Source organism: Microcebus murinus, chromosome 26 (assembly GCF_040939455.1).
Source record: "Microcebus murinus isolate Inina chromosome 26, M.murinus_Inina_mat1.0, whole genome shotgun sequence".
Classification (NCBI taxonomy): Eukaryota; Metazoa; Chordata; class Mammalia; order Primates; family Cheirogaleidae; genus Microcebus; species Microcebus murinus.
In genome coordinates this window covers 16,231,538-16,249,221 of record NC_134129.1, presented here as the reverse complement: position 1 = coordinate 16,249,221, position 17,684 = coordinate 16,231,538, and the positions used below count along the sequence as shown (strand labels likewise).

Below are 17,684 nucleotides of genomic sequence, written 5' to 3'. Positions count from 1 at the left end.
AGAGGGCAGATCCAGAGAGGCTTCCCAAAACAAATTCAAAGTTTCAGTCTTTCCCCAGATAACAATAGAGAAACACTGAAAGATTTTAACAGGGCAAGGTTAGAATCAGATTTACTATTACTTGCACTTCTGAATAAATACACTTCCTGGCCAGTGAATAACGCATCAATTCATTTCTTCCTACTGAAGTTTGCTCGTTTACTCAACAAATCTTTGTTGAGTGTCTACTCTGCATCACGCACTGTTCTTGGGGCTGGGGATATAGCAATGAACAAAAAAACAAACATAAAACCGCTGCCTTCATGCAATCCATGTTCTGGAGTTTATTTTCTGAACACGCACATGGAAATCATAAAGTAAGAGGAATTCAAATCTTACAAAGTTCCTTAGAAATCAACTCATCTACTTTATTTTTTTTTTTTTACAGAGATGAAAAATATAACCATGAGAGATTGGGTACCTTGTTCAAGGTCATGAAGTTTTGGTCAAAAAGCCACTAGACCACAATAAAGACTAGAAAACAGGCCGGGTGCAGTGGCTCACGCCTATAATCCTAGCCCTCTGGGAGGTTGAGGCAGGCGGATGGCTCAAGGTCAGGAGTTCAAAACCAGCCTGAGCAAGAGCAAGACCACGTCTCTACTAAAAAAAAATAGAAAGTTAATTGACCAACTAAAAAAATGTGGAAATAATTAGCCGGGCACGGTGGTGCCTGCCTGTAGTCCCAGCTACTCAGGAGGCTGAGGCAGGAGGATGGCTTGAGACCAGTTTAAAGTTGCTGTGAGCTAGGCTGATGCCACGGCACTCTAGCCTGAGAAACAGAGTAAGACTCTGTCTCAAAAAAATAAAAAATAAAAAAAGACTAGAAAACAAAAACTGCACAGAAGCTGCTCAAGGACACCAAAAAACCCATATCAACAGAAACAGACTCCAGAGGTTTAGCAGATTGTTTTAATGAGTTTTTGTATCTGTCACATTTGTTGAAGAATGTTCCCACAATTATCAAATACACTGTTGAAAAAGATAATTCAAAAACGTTAAACTCAAATATCACATTGGACTACATTTTGGGAAGAAGCAGAGTAGAATGAAAAAAGCACAGATCCTGATGCAGGTTGTGCTTCCAGAAAGTCATTTATATCCATCCCTTAGTTCTTATCTCTACGAAAGGCCTCGCATACTATTGGAAAGAGATTTTAAATAATTCATTCAGCCGGGCGCAGTGGCTCACGCCTGTAATCCTAGCTCTCTGGGAGGCTGAGGCGGGAGGATCGCTTGAGCCCAGGAGTTGGAGGTTGCTGTGTGCGAGGCTGACGCCACGGCACTCACTCTAGCCTGGGCAACAAAATGAGACTCTGTCTCAAAATAATAATAATAATAATAATTAATTCAACAAGAATAAAGCACCATACACATTTTATTTGCATTGTTCTAACTGGGTAAAAGGGTGTCATTTTAAAAGCATGAATAAATGTACTATCTGTTATAAAGTTTTAATTAGCCTAACAATCTTGTCATGAGTTATATACTTTTGGTTTGGTCCTCCGAAATCTTTAAATGTCCTAGAAGAATGCACGTTCCTTCTACATCACTCTATAGCTAACAAAAATCTAATGTGTGATTGGTTCCAGATTATAAATGGAATGGAATGTCTTTATCAGTGTATAAATCACAACTGCACGTTAAGAAAACAAAATCCAGGATAAATACAAGGTTTATAAATGTTCAGAACTATAAAAGAACAATTTCTAACTGATATTTAATCAAAGTTTCATCTCTTTCCCAGGAATACTCTAGTTTATCACTTCTTTCTTCAGTATGATGCCTTCATTCAGCAGTGCAACATGCCTGTGAAATCTTTAAAAACAGACCAGAACGTAATAGCATAGAAACTGTTTAACCATCATATAAAATAATTGAGGGTAATTGAGTCTCATCTCAGTGCAGGTGAACATTATTTTATTCCTATTGTCTATCAGCTCATTAGTGGTAATACTATAACCAACACAAATTTATTAATAATTTCCTCCTAGCCAACAGTAAAGCATAAGAAAGGCTGCTTTTCATATGGATTCCTAGTGCATAAATGGATTAACTCAATATGAAGATTTTTAAATCACTAAGACAATTAGATTACTTAAAAAGCAAACATACATTGCTCTATGCACATTCTCCACCTCTAAAGGATATACTTTGAGTTCCTATAGGTTACTTCCATGAACCAGTCCCTTGCAGCACTGGGGAACTCGACTCTAGGCTAAATTGATTGCATCTGTGTGTCTTGGCTCAAATTCAAGCCATGGAAAGTTAAGAATTCATGTGTCAAGGAACTCTAAGACACAGAGTTAGTGACAGTTTTATAGAGGCACTTAGAAGCAAACACATCTGCCTGGTTTAACCTTCTGCCACTCCACCCCATGAAAAAAGTGCATAATCTTACATACCACGATTATACAGTTTACTCCAGAAACTATCATTCTGGTGGGTGACACCCTGTACATGCACACATATGTATGATGCTTCAGAGCCACTCATCTGGGAAAACTTGATTCATCAAAAACTATTACAATCATGGTTTTATCTTCATTGGTTTTTGTTTGGGTTTTGGTTCAGCTGGAATATGAATTTCTGTTGCTCCTATTATTTACTGTCTTAACTTCCATAGATTTTTGTTAGTGTTTTGTATCATCTCCCTTGATATCTCAGAAATACAGAACAGTGCTGAGGTGTTAAGGAGAGAGGAATATACGCTGAGGGGAGAAGAACATGCAGAAGTTCTTTCTGTAGGAGGGACTGAGTGGTAACAATCTCTTTAGGGGTAGAAAAGAGAGCTTATTTTGAAGTTGCAGCTGCCCAGCAAGTACACTATTTTTACTTACACTAAACGATGAGGTAGGCTGTGCGTAGTGGCTCATGCCTGTAATCCTAGCACTCTGGGAGGCTGAGGCGGGAGAATCGCTCAAGGTCAGAAGTTCAAGACCAGCCTGAGCAAGAGCGAGACCTCTGTCTCTGCTAAAAATAGAAAGAAATTAATTGACCAACTAAATATATATATAAAAAATAATAATAAAATTTAAAAAAGATGGCTCTAAAAAATTTTTAAAAAACGGATGAGGTACAGTTTCTCATAAGCTAAAACATTCCACTTAAAGAGTTTTCTATATTGTAAGGTAAACAATCTTCTCTGGGTACTAATGTTGTGTGACAAAAGTAGAGGACCCCACTTGACCAATTAATTGGCCAACTAAAAATATATAGAAAAAATGAGCCGGGCGTGGTGGTGCATGCCTGTAGTCCCAGCTACTCGGGAGGCTGAGGCAGGAGGATCGCTTGAGCCCAGGAGTTTGAGGTTGCTGTGAGCTAGGCTGACGCCATGGCACTCACTCTAGCCTGGGCAACAAAGTGAGACTCTGTCTCAAAAAAAAAAATAAAGATGGCTGAATAGAAATCTCTAATGATCACCCCTCTGCATGAACACCAAAATTAACAACCATGCATGCAAGCAAGCACCTTCAGAAAAACCAAAAACCAGGTGTGCAGTCATACTACTTGGTTTTAACATTCTATCAAGGAGAGAGGCACTGAAGAGAGCTGCAAAAATCTAGGGAGAAACCTCAAGATTCCTCTTTATTCTGTTCCTTAGACCCGGAGGCTTTTGAAGTGGTTTTCAGATTTTTTTGGATATCATGGAGCAAAGAAATTAACAACATAGAGCTCCCAATTTTTTAAAATTCTTACAGGTGCATAATAGTTGTATTTCTTTGCAGGGTACATGTGTTTGAAAAACAGGCATACAATGTGAATTAATCAAATCAGGGTAACTGGGGTATCCACCACCTCAGACATTTACCATTGCTTTGTGTTAGGAACATTCCAATTCCACTATTTTAGTTATTTTAAAGTATACTCTAACTTATGATTGATTACAGTCACTTTGTTGTGCTATCAAATAGTGTTCGTTCTGCATTGGTGGTATAGTGGTAAGCACAGCTGCCTTCCAAATATTGTTCATTCTATCTAACTAAATATATTTTTATACTCATTAACCATCTCCACTTTATCCCTACCCACTCCCCACTACTCTTCCCAACCTTTGGTAACCACCATTCTACTCTTTGTCACCCTGGCCTGGGCTCACTCATACATAGCACAGAATAAACCTCTCTAAAATATTTTATAGAGTTTGGTCTTTCCTTTAACACAGCTTTGCTAGAAAGGTAGCTACCTGTGCTACCTGTTGATCCCAGCCACCCCACCACCAGCCATTTTCCCAGTGGGACACTGTTATTAGAAGGCAGAGGTTTTAAAAAAAGGAAAAGGGTCTTCAGGCAGAATAAGAACAGATGTTAGAGAAAAGAAACTATAGCCAGAGCTGCGGGACAATCTGAGCACACTGTTGAATGACTGGCCTATAAAACACAAGATTTAGAAGCACTCCAATAAAGGTTGTGATTGGTGAACTCACCAGGAGTTAGATTTTTGGACTTGTTATGGCCATTTACTTGGCGGTGAAGATCAACCTAATTAGGAACTGCAATCAATTACTGTACTTGTCATTCACATGTAATGAGTTTTTCCATTCCTCCTTTTCCATTCTAGCTAACTTCAGAGGGTTCTGGGCTTTGTTTAAAGCAGCCATAATTTCCATTTAAATTATGAATCCCAAAGCCACTGTGACCCAGAGCTCAGTCTTCTCACAACACAGAGACCACAAACCATTTTAAAGTTTTCAATATGAAAAAGATTCTGGGGGTTGAATGCACATTCCATAACTAACACATACCAGGACAGAGTGGAGTAGCAATATGTCAGCAATTACAAAAGAAGAATTTCTACCTTCAAACTTTCCTTTCTTACTATGCCTTTAAAAAAGAATGATGCTGAAAACTATATTTAATAAACATAATTCTTTATTAAGAAATATAACGTACAATGTCTCTGGCACATTAAATTATTTAAATATTTCTTAGGAGACACTTTTATCCTTTCATTCTCAGAAAAGACCCCTGCTTGATTTCACCACACCATTCACAAAGGATTCATTAATTCTGTTTTTTAAACCTGTAACTGAGCCCAGATGATGTTTAAGAGAAAAAGTGAAAAATAGCAAGCTGTGTGCTGAGAAGAGGTAGGCCTTTCTCCTACCCAATTTGCAATGTTTACTTGAAAAGTACAAAAAAAAATTGCCATTTTGGCAGGGAGGCCCAGGTAGAGAAGAGGAGATGCCCACAGCGTGTACCAACAGCAAGATCCTAATGCTGCTGTATGGGAACCTACTCTCGCGTGGACTAGCTCTTCACTTCAAAGTCAACACTTAGTATAGTTACTTAACGTTGACATCCAAGATCAGGAATTCTATTAGTAGGTAAATTAAAATCCATGTAGTACTTCTTTTTTTTTGTTGTTCAGACAGAGTCTCACTTTGATGCCCGGGCTAGAGTGCCGTGGCATCAGCCTAGCTCACAGCAACCTCAAACTCTTGGGCTCAAGTGATCCTCCTGCCTCAGCCTCCCGAGTAGCTGAGACTACAGGCATGCGCCACCATGCCCGGCTAATTTTTTCTATATATTTTTAGTTGGCCAATTAATTGCTTTCTATTTTTAGTAGAGATGGGGGTCTCGCTCTTGCTCAGGCTGGTCTCAAACTCCTGACCTTGAGCGATCCGCCCACCTTGGCCTCCCGGAGTGCTAGGATTACAGATGGGAGCCACCGTGCCTGGCCTTAAGTCTCTTTCTCTAAACTTCTATGGAAACAAAAAAAGAAGAATACCCACCTTGTAGAAGTACTTTTAAAATTAAGTGTAATAAAGCATTTTAAAATACCTAGCACAATGCATGACAAAATTCAAGTATGTAGAAATCAATCAACAAAGCTAGACAGTGACGTAAGTACTAAAATGAAGTAGATAAGGCTTTTGATGGATTTATGTCATAAGTTTTACACTTGGCCTCAAATCTCATGTTAAGATGTATTCAATTGGCCAGGCGTGGTGGCTCACGCCTATAATCCTAGCACTCTGGGAGGCCAAGGCAGGCGGATTGCTGGAGGTCAGGAGTTTGAAACCAGCCTGAGCAAGAGTGAGACCTCGTCTCTATTATAAATAGAAAGAAATTAATTGGCCAACTAAAAATATATAGAAAAAAATGAGCCGGGCATGGTGGCACATGCCTGTAGTCCCAGCTACTTGGGAGGCTGAGGCAGGAGGATCGCCTGAGCCCAGGAGTTGGAGGTTGCTGTGAGCTAGGTTGATGCCATGACACTCTAGCCCAGGCAACAGAGACTCTGTCTCAAAAAAAAAAAAAAAAAAAAAAAAATTCAACAATTAAAATGTAGAGATCCCTGTCCTCTTTTTTTTTCTTTTTTTTTTATTTTACTTCTTTTTTTTTTTTTTTTTTTCTTTTTTAGTGGTGACCGTGACATGATTCAGGAAATCCCTGTCCTCTAGTTTGGCTTCGCCCTCCCTATCTTAATCAAGTAGCCTGACTGCACTCCCAGATCCTTCCTGGCATCACCCATCACCATGTATTCATCCAGCAACTATCTCTTGAGTGCCAGGTTCTATTCTAGGCATAGAAGGCACAGCAATGAATGAAACAGACAAATGTCCCTGCTGTCACGGAACTCTCTAGTGGAGAGTTCTCCCCATGGCTCTCTAGTAGAGCGAGAGACCAAAAAACAGCATTAATAAGTATGTTAGAAAGTAATGAGTGCCATGGAGGAAAAAAAGGAATAGGGAAGGGAAATCTGAGGTGCTAAGATGAAGAGGAAAGGCCTCACTCAAAGAAAGAAAGGGAATGTGGGGCGAATGGACACCTGCAGGAAGAATGATCTAAAAAGGGAAGGACCATGAAGAGCCAAAGCCCTGAGGCAGGAGCCTGCACTGCCTATTGGAAGAACAGCAAGAAAGCTTGTGTGGTTGGAAAGGAGCAAGTACGAGGGGGAGAATAAGAGATGTGGTCAGAGAGGAACCACGAAGCCAGATGGTCAGTCTTGCAGGCCATGGTAAGGTCTTTGGCTTTCACTGGAGGACTGGGGGGCTGGTGGAGAGCAATTGGAGAAGTAGACTGGACCCTGCAGAAGCAGCTGCAGGTGCAGGGTTAGGCCAGAGCCAGGAGCACCAAGCACAGATGCAGTAAATACAGGAGGGCATCAGGTGAAGGTTGCTCAAGGAACTGAAAGAGGTTAGGAAGAGCGGAGCTGGAGTAGAGAATAAAACCCCACTTCAACAGGAGGAGAACCCAAGACTAGAAAAGATTCTGCCTCCTCCTTTTTTTTTTTTTTTTTTAAATCTTTTTTCTTAAGAGACAGCATCTCACTATGTTGTCTAGGCTGCAACGCTGGTCTTGAACTCCTGGCATCAAGCAATTCTCCCACGTCAGCTTTCCAAGTTGCTGGAACTACAAGTGCACACCACCATGCTGGGCATTTCTGCCTCTTTCTTGTGGAAAATATTCTACATAATCCAGGGACCAATGGACAGGGACTAGAAAGTCATTTTACAATGCATGTAAGTTCTCAATTTCTCATTTGCATTGGCAGTAACTTCAATTGCTATAATTATAAACAGATTTTTATAAAAAATTATATTAGCAATAAATTTTGATTATCAAGTCTTTTATCATAGCTACAGACTTGCTTTTTAAAGATTATTCCATTGCAGGCACATGTGTTGCCAAGTACCCATCTGTTCTACATTTTAGTACTGACTTTTTTTATCCTCACTCTCATTTCATTGAAAAGTTTCTGGAGGGTGTGGTCAGAGGTAGTAGAGGTTACTGTTGTTTTGATAGACATATATCATGTTTCCCTGAAAATAAGACAGAGTCTTATATTTATTTTTCCTCAAGAAGACACCCTAGAGCTTATTTTCAGGGCATGTGTTATTTAAGAACAGTATAACAATCTACATTTATTCAAATAGAGTAAAGTCGTCTTCTTCTGGAACATCATCATAACTCTCCAAACCCCAAATTCCAACCTGAATTTCTTGTGACTCTATTTCCTTAATAACCATTGGCCCCCATCTCTCATTTGGAGCACTAGAGCTCTCATGGGGCAGATGAGAAGGGCTGCTGGTCTTCTTTCCCACTCCACAACGACATGCATGGGTTGTGCCCTGCGTAGCCACGCCCATCACTAGGGCTTATTTTCATAGCCACGCCCATCACTAGGGCTGATTTTCATAGCCACGCCCATCACCAGGGCTGATTTTTCATAGCCACGCCCATCACTGGGGCTGATTTTCATAGCCACGCCCATCACTAGGGCTGATTTTCATAGCCACGCCCATCACCAGGGCTGATTTTTCATAGCCACGCCCATCACCAGGACTGATTTTCATAGCCACGCCCATCACTAAGGCTGATTTTCATAGCCACGCCCATCACTAGGGCTGATTTTCATAGCCACGCCCATCACTAGGGCTGATTTTCATAGCCACGCCCATCACTAGGGCTGATTTTCAGGGTAGGGCTTCTATTGTGCAAATGCTTAGAAATCCTGCTAGGGCTTATTTTATGGGTAGATCTTATTTTCGGGGAAACACAGTAGCATATGCTAGAAAAGCTGTGATTTATTTTGATTTCTCTTTTGCAGAGAAATTAATCAACAGAATTCCCTCAGTCTTCCAAGCAATTGAAAAAACTACCATTTCCCCCCGATTTATTGCTTCACACCTTTATTTATAATTTTCTCACTACCTACTTTATCTTTTACAACCTGACTTCCAGTGTCACTATTTCACCAAATCTTCTCTCACTAAAGCTTTCTTCTTTATTCAGATTTGTCTAGAACTCATCTTTGACCCTACTTTCATCTTTGGATGGCACTCAGAGCTCATCATACCCTATGATATCACTCATTCATAGTCTAACAACAACAACAAAAAAAAAGACACCCAATGAAGACAAAGACCAGGGAGAGAAAATACATATAAATGAACATAGCCTCAGTGAGAGGCAGAGCTGAGTCACTGCAGAAGCTCAGTTAGGAAGGATTTTTATTTTAAACCCAAGAAGAGCCTTAGCAGTCATTCAGGCCAATGCCCTCATTTTACAGATGAAATAATGAGGTATAGAAAATGTGTAGGGATGTCTTTGACTGCAAGTGATTAAAAAAAAGAGAGAGAGAAGCTCAGTTTGGCTTAAACAATAAGGAAATATATTCTCCCACATAACATGAGGTCCAAACACAGTGCAACCAGGACCCCATAGCTGCTCCTCTCTGCAGCTCTCCTGGCCACGCCCCCTTCCGCGTGTTAGCGTCAACTTCCGCTATGCCACCTTCCACGTGTTAGCGTCAACTTCCGGATGTGAGCAAGATGGCTGCCGCAGTTTCAGGACTTTGACTTCAGAGTCCTGGGATTTGGGAAAGAAATGTAAAGGGAGAGGGAACGTGTGTCTTTTCTTGAGTCTCTTTTCAGAAGCAAAGAATCCTGACCAAGAAGCCCTGAGACTTTCCCTCTCGTCACTTGCCCATTTTTAAAGCATCCCTGGCAAGGGAAATGGGACTCCAAGACTGGCTTGGTGTTAGCCCTAGACTAAGCCCGGGGTGGACGGAGTGCTGGGGAGTGAAGGTTAAATAAATTAGCCATGATCAAAACATGAGTTTTGAGAGACATTCATTCTTACATTTGTCCTACTACACTTCTAAGAACTTGCTTCTTCTCCTGCTCTCCAATGATGGACTCAACTCTTCTTTCTTTTTGCAGACTTTTCTGAGGAGCTTATTTGTTTTTGTAATTATCTTAGATTTCAGTGGAATCAGCATAGGGTATTGGTAAGCATTCAATTTAGAGCCAGACTGCCCAGGGCTCAAATACAGACCCATCACTGCTTCTAACTATATGTGTCACCTTAGATATTTTATTTAACTTCCTTATCTATAATAGGGAATGATAAGAGAATCGACCTCATAGAGAAGCTGTGAGAATTAAGTTAATATATATTAAGTGCTCAGAACAGTGCCTGTTACACAATAAGTCCTCTATTAAGTGTGTGCTGTTATTAATAAGGGGCATCTACTGTTTTTGCCTGCCCGGCATCTCTTTCCACATCTTCTGATAAGTGTTTCTATTTTCCTTTGAAGAACTACCCCTCTGCCATGCCATAAGATCCTGGCATAATTCTTAGTATGAAGAGCTCCCAACCCCCAGTGGGCATATAATAGGCACAAGGGCCAAGATAGGCTAATCTTACCATTTTCCCCTGGAATCTGTATCTTCAGCAGAATGACTCAAACAAAGAAACCAGTTAAAATCAGTCTATCTGAAGTCAAAGCCTTAAAGAATCCCTGAATTCCTGCTTCCTAGATCCCTAGAATTGTTTTGTTCTTTCCAAAATCTGATTAATAATCCTTCCTTAGATTCTTTGCTACCTTGTACCCTTTAATAAATTTTCTTTTTGCTGAAATTGGCCAAAATTGATTTATGTTGTTTGTGTAATCGTTATTTTGAACAAATAGGACTCCCCAAATTAAATCACGAAGTAACTTTGTCTTTAATCTCTTTAAATCTGTTCAACAGTCTAGCTATTATCTGGCACCTAAGCACACATAATATAGAAGTCAAGACAGTGGCTCTGAGGTCAAACATTCTGAACTCATCTCTAGCTCCACCTCCTACTAACTATATTACTTAATGTCTTTTTGCCTCAGTTTCCTTACCTATAAAATGGGGGAATAACCTCATTAGGTTATTGTAAACCTTAAAATGACTTCCCAAATGTGAAATGCCTGGAAGTGTGCCTGGCACATAGTAAGTCCTGAAAAATGTGAACAGGGCAGATGGCAGTAGTAGTCCAATGAGGTTGCCTCTCTTTTTTATAACCCACCAGGTAAGCTGGACACGGTGGCTCACGCCTGTAATCCTAGCACTCTGAGAGACCAAGGTGGAAGGATCGCTCAAGGTCAGGAGTTTGAAACCAGCCTGAGCAAGAGTGAGACCCTATCTCTACTAAAAATAGAAAGAAATTAGCTGAACAACTAAAAATATATAGAACAAATTGGCCAGCCATGGTGGTGCATGCCTGTAGTCTCAGCTACTCAGGAGGCTGAGGCAGGAGGATCGCTTGAGCCCAGGAGTTTGAGGTTGCTGTGAGCTAGGCTGACACTCACTCTAGCCTGGGCAACAGAGTGAGACTCTATCTCAAAAAAGAAAAAAAAAAAAACACTGACCATTCCTATTTCTATAGCTGTGTTCATATCAGCCCTTGTCTCTTTTCTAAATCCTTCAAGACATAATTAATTCAAGCACTACCACTTCCAAAAGGCCCACATTGCTCTACAAAGATCATAACCTGATTAACCTGGTACTTTACTTGTAGGAATTATAATTTGTAGCACATACATTAGTTTTGATTTCATATAATTTCTCTTATGGGTATAAATCATGACTCCCCAACAAGAAAAGTGTTCTTGAAAGCAAGAATGATATTTTATGTTTTTTTCTATCCTTAATACTGCTTAGCTTAGAGTAAGGCTCACAGTATATCCTTAATAATTAACTTCTGAATTGCCCTCTGAACAGCTAACAGTATTTTCAGTCATAATTACTTCTGGATTTGTATATCTGCAAGCCCTTAGCCCTGTAGTTTTATTGTATGTATAAGCATACAAAAGGCAAGGTCTAGAACTTTTCATTTTCTTTCCACACTGGCCCATACACACAAGGCACCTAATATACATGTTATTAACTAGCTACAAAAAAGCTGGAAATTTCAGGAGCTGCAAATTCATTCCAAATATGATAGAAAATTCCAAATGTATCTGCTACTGTTAAGATTTGCAACTATAATGCTGAAAGATCCTGTTTTATTTAAAAATCAAAAATATATGCCAATCTTACTAGGCATTAAAAAAAAAAAAAAAAGAAAGAAAAAAAAATATAAAGATAAGAGAAACAGATACTCTTAAGACATTTTTTCCCCTCCTGTAATGCATTGTTTTCAAATAAAAATAATTCTCAGGCCGGGAGCGGTGCCTCATGCCTGTAATCCTAGCACTCTGGGAGGCCGAGGCAGGAGGATTGCTCAAGGTCAGGAATTTGAAACCAGCCTAAGCAAGAGTGAGACCCTGTCTCTACTAAAAATAGAAAGAAATTAATTGGGGTCAACTAAAAATATACAGGAAAAATTAGCTGGGCATGGTGGCACATGCCTGTAGTCTCAGCTACTTGGGAGGTTGAGGGAGGAGAATCCTTGAGCCCAGGAGTTGGAGGTTGCTGTGAGCTAAGCTGACACCACACCACTCTAGCCCAGGCAACAGAGTGAGACTCTGTCTCAAAAAATAATAATAATAATTCTCAGAAGAATTATTGATGAAAGACAAAGCCGAGAAGGTGACTCCATATATTTTTATTGTCATTTCTGGGGAAATGTTCTTTTAGTTTTGAGATTCTGCATCACTTACAGTATACTATCTTCTCTCTTTGATTTCTCTAAGCATGTGAAAAAACATACTTAGCAATTAAAACTTCTCATTGATGTCCAAGAATATATCAGTTACATATAAAAAGATGGCACTGTGTCATAGCTATGTGGGTTGCTTCTTCGTCAACTAAGAAAAAGAAATTGAGGAAGCCTAGACTGAATTCCATGTGAAACCATCTGTGAAATGGAGATGCATAAACTAAGTCACTTAACCAATCTTGGGAACAAGCTTATGTTACATCTAAATGACAACTCTATACAATTCCATACTTTCTGGCTCATGGGCATGTTTAATGGATATGGTTATTGTTTTCTAAATGCTACCTACAATTAATTTTTCAACCAGACCAACTCTTCATTGTTTCCTTTCTATGGGAATACTCAGTCTAGGAGGGAAAAAAAGGGGAAGAGGGAAAAGGATGAGATTTTTTTTAAAGAAAATTACATATCTTACTTGGCTTGTGCAAGACAGCCTGGGGCAACCACGCTGTGATTCTCCTCCATGTTCTGGAGTGCAGTGAGCTCTACCATGCTAACCATCACATCATTGGTGTGGCCTGGAAGCTGAGGTAGTGCTGAAATGATCTTCTCTACTAAGTTGTCTCCGTGATGTCCAACTGCCCCTATTGAAGCAGGCAAGAAAATGAAACTTCACAAAATGGGAGGGCAAAGTAAGCTGGATAAATGTTTTATAATGCTCCTTCCAACAAAAATAACCCAAACCTAATATTTTGCCCCTTGTAACACTATTTACATTCACAATATCTAGTCAATGTATGCCTCATGGATTGGACTTGGTGCTCCATGAGGGCAGGCATTATGTCTGCTATGGTTACTACGATATCCTCAGCACCTAGCACTGTGCCTACATACAGCAGGCATCAATAAATATTTGCTTAATAATTAAATAAATTATCAGCATATAGCCAGTCAGGTAAGTAGTGCCATTGTAATAATAGTGTCCTGAAATTTTAAAGCTAAATTTTATTTTTTTATTTTAGTGATGAAGACACTAAGGAATTAAGGGAGAAAGTCATGTGGATGGCTGAAGGAAGAAAATCCCAAGAAGAGCTGCGGAGAAATTTCAAAGGCCCGGAGGCTGGGACATGCTTAGCGTGTCTGAAGAATGGCAAGGTAGCCAGTGTGCCTAGAAAATACTGTGTGAGGAAAGATCAGTGGGAGATGATTGGAGAGAGAGAAACACAGGCAGATCATGGATATCCTTGAAAACAATAGCTAGCAACTTAGATTTGACAGTAGGCATGATGAGAGAACATGGGAGGGTTGGGTGCAAGCAAATGATGTCATATTTATGCTTTAATGGGATCACATAAGAAACTGGTTTAAGTGGTTGCTTATCTGTATATCTTTTGTACTTTTAAAGTTATTTTTACTATTTGCAGCTTTACTGTGTCAAACGCTGCTCTGAAGTTCAATAAAATGAGTATGATAACTGAACATTGGATTTGATGATATGAGAGGCCACTTTCATTGAGAAAGGAAAGTTCTGAGAAGTATTGGAAAATAAAACATAACCGAAGTGGAGTCAAGAGAAAATTGGAGCAGAAGATTGTGGAGCCAGCAAGTATAGACAACTCTTTCAATTTTGCTAAGAAAAAGAAGCAAAAAAAAAAAAAAAAATGGAACTGAAGTTACGGGAGCTTTAAGGTTCAAGAAAGAACATATTCCATCCTATTTGTATGTCAATGGGGAAAATTCAGAGAAAAGGAAAAAATGAGATCTAGGAAAAGGGGAGGATATTTGAAAGATGGTTAATCTATGAGAGAAGTGAAAAGAGAGAGGATTTAGTCTACATAGGTGAAAAAGTTGACATTAGAATGCAGGGACAGGACATTTCTTTTTAATGGAAGGAAAGACAGACACGGATACTGATGTAGAAAGGGTGGTAGGTCTGGTATAGGAAGATATGGAACTTTTCTAATGGCTTATATTTTCTCAGTGGCAGTAGAAGCAAGAAAGCTTAGGGTGAGTATGGAGAAGGTGTTCTGGAGGCTTGAGGAAAGAGAAAGTATGGAATGATTGCTGTTGGATGGCAACTTTGTCTTCCTATGTGCCCTTATTTTCTAAATCATTCTTGATTGCTTCATATTGTCAGATTATTTAGAGGACAGAACTTACGCTCACCTCATTTGTTTTTGTATGTATAAAAGAGCCTTGTATAAAGAGTATGTATAAAGAGTATGTAAAAGAGTATGTATAAAGAGTATGTATAAAAGATCTGTACAAGGAAAAGATCCCGCAGTTGTAAAGGAGCCATTGCCACGATACTAGACAGTGGACATTAAGGTTTGTCTAACTGAAGTCTTTGGGGAGAACACAAAATTGTGTGAACTTTTTGATTAATTATGAGATAATAGGTAACATTTTTGGCATAAAGAAATGAAAGATAAGCAGTATATACTGTGCATTCAAAAAACTCAAGCATATATTTATCAAGTGTTATCTTTTTAATTCTCTAAGAGTTTATGATGCTACAATTATTACTTATATTTAAATAACAGACTGGACATGTGGTTTTTCCAATTACATAATTAACCTTACACCTCGGTACTACTAGTTAGCTTACTTTCTATTTTATGATCTGAAAATTAATCTTATGATGGTCAAAAATTCAAATACACCTATTGTGGTTTTTTATAACTTCATTCAACTTTTTTTTTTTCTGACTTACTAAAGGGAATAGTTACCAATGTCAGTTTCTTGATTATTCTCCCTAAACCTAGCTGTGGCTAGCCTATACTACTAGCCATATTATATCTGCCTAATTAGAGAACAATAAAGTTGACTTTTGAAAATAACATAAAGATAAGACACTTTCTGATACTGGAACATGTTAAGTATCACAGTGTTTTTATTTGACCTTTTTTAAGGATTACATTTGCTCCTTGTGTATAAATAATTAATATATTATTGCGATTTGAGATTATCTACCCAATTGTTAACAGAATAAGATCTAAGAATAAACCAATAAAGACTTGAAAATGTTTCTTACAATTCTTTTATCTCATTTACTAGTGACATTTAAGTTCAACTTCACTTTTTAACATTAATTTCAAGAAATCTAAACTACAACTCTCTATGGTAATTTCATGTTCTGTTATACAGTAGTTTTCCTTCCACCGGCTCATCTGTTAATCCATCTCCAACAAATCAGAATCCTCTTATGAAGGACTGTTGTAAATACTGGCATCTGCAAATTACTAAAAGGTTCCCAGGTGGACAGTTTTCCTCGATGTCAGCTGTTATTCCATTTTTGCAATATCTTGGGCTACATGAAGTAGTTTAACAATTCAATGCACATCCAAGATATTTTTACCCATTACGGCATTTAACAAATTGTATTCTAATTGCTAATTCACTCCTCTATATCCCCCTCTAGACTATAAACTCTGTGAGATTAGGGACTGTGTCCATCTAGTTCATCTTTGTATCCTTAAGCTGACGTGTAGTAAAAGGCCTATAAAATATATGCTGAATCGATGAAATTCATTCCCCACAACCTGGAGAGTGGTTATGACGAACTCCGCAGCAATATCACTTACCTGTGAGATCCAGAGTTCTGTCCACAAAGACCACTGATGCCCTGCCCGCGGCAGTCTTTCTCCTGTTCTTGGCTGGGGCATAATTGGCCAGATCTGCGGCGATGACCCGGCTTAGGGAACCCACGGCGAAACACTCCTCGCGGACTCCTAAATGCTCACACAGAGAACTGAGGCCTGACACCAGGCACCTGATCTGCAGCAGCAGCTCCGGGGTTAGAGCAGCGGCGTCCACCTCACCCAGGCTCCCCAGCCTCCTCTTATCCGGTCGGGCGCTATTCAGAAGATGCACATCCTGGGGCAGCAGTGGGAAAAGGGAGGCAAAGGCTGGAGTCAAGGCCAGGTGCGGGGCAGCAGGGGCGAGCAACAGCGGGACGTGGAGGACTTCGGCCGTGTAGTTCATGTTGCCCATCCACTCACAGAGCTTCTCCTCCAGCTGCTCGAACACCGGGTGCTGCCCCTCCAGCTCCGCCGCCGCCGCCGCGGGGACGTGGTTGGCGGTGAGGTGGACGGCGTGGCCCACGGCCGTGACCACCACACAATACTGGAAGTGACTGCGGCGGATGATGTCCCGGAGAGTCTCCACGGTCCGGCCTTTCAGCAGGCCGCTCAGCACGAACGCTGCCTTGGGCTGCCCGGCCCCGCCACCCGGGGCATCGGGCTCGAACTCCCGCAAGTGGCACGCGGGGACCCCCACCGCCTCCAGGAGCCGCGCGGACCCGCAGCCCCAGTGCAGGCTCTCGGCGCAGGCGGCGTCCAGGTAGACCACGGACCGTTTCACCTTGGCCAGCACCTGCTCCCAGCCCTGCTGGGTAAAGGACAGCACGCCGGGGGCGCTCATGCTTGGGGATGCGCAGGATTCGGGGGACTCGGGTGCCGGAATTTCTCTCAGAATTCACCGCTTCCGGGAACCGGGCTCCTGGAGGCTTTGACAGTCAACATGGTACACGTGGTCCTGCCTCTGACGCGCCCGCGGCGGCGCGCGGTGATGACGTCCCGAGCGGTGATTGGCTAGTGCGGAGGGCGGGATTGAGGAAGGATGGCCCGGACCGGGACCGGGTGGGCAGGGCTCCGGGCTCCTTTGGGGAAACGAGAAGGGGGAACTTAGGAAAAAGCTGAACTGCATATTCTTTTCGTCCCTCTGCCTGTCTGCTCAGATTACCTCTGCGTGCTCCCTGAGAAATCTCAGAAATCTCAAATCTGAAATTTTGACATTGTCCTGGAATATGAACACATCGCTCTGAAAGAACAGCCACTTTTCCCAATCTAAACTCAGAGCAGCCAGAAAAGATAATAAAAACAACCGTGTGTAATTACTTCGTAGTTTATATAGATTGCTGTCACGTTATGGCACTAAAGCCTCATAACCCGTTGGTCTCATTTTGCACTTTCTCCGTCTTTCCTGCCTCATTGTCACTACTAATTCTTGATCTGCTACAAAACTCCTAGAATCCAGCAGTGCCCCAAGTGAAGAAAGGCTGGAAAGAGTTCAAGAGCGAGCTAGCTAGCAACAAAAAGCTTATGGAGAGAGAAACAGACGAGAGATCCTACTCCACAGAGTAGGGGTCCTATTTCTGAGCAGGAGGGGGATTCTTTATGGGACAATAGTAACATTTTTAAATGTTAAAAAAATCCCATTAGGTGGAGCGCAGTGGCTCACGCCTGTAATCCTAGCACTCTGGGAGGCCGAGGAGGGAGGATT

At 40.8% G+C, this 17,684-nt stretch overlaps 1 protein-coding gene across 2 annotated transcripts in view; it reads right to left on the bottom strand.

The window, feature by feature from the left end:
- The window catches only part of SCFD2 (sec1 family domain containing 2), a 311,415-nt gene extending 294,473 nt beyond the window's left edge, over positions 1-16,942 (bottom strand). For both annotated transcript variants that reach the window (XM_020284618.2, XM_075997920.1), the window contains exons 1-2: positions 15,986-16,942; positions 12,877-13,045 (exon numbers count right to left, since the gene is read on the bottom strand). In XM_020284618.2, the coding sequence (XP_020140207.2) occupies positions 12,877-13,045; positions 15,986-16,823 (1,007 nt within the window). In that variant the 5' untranslated portion in view covers positions 16,824-16,942. The remainder of the gene's footprint in view (positions 1-12,876; positions 13,046-15,985) is intronic.
- Between the last annotated feature and the right edge of the window lie 742 nt (positions 16,943-17,684).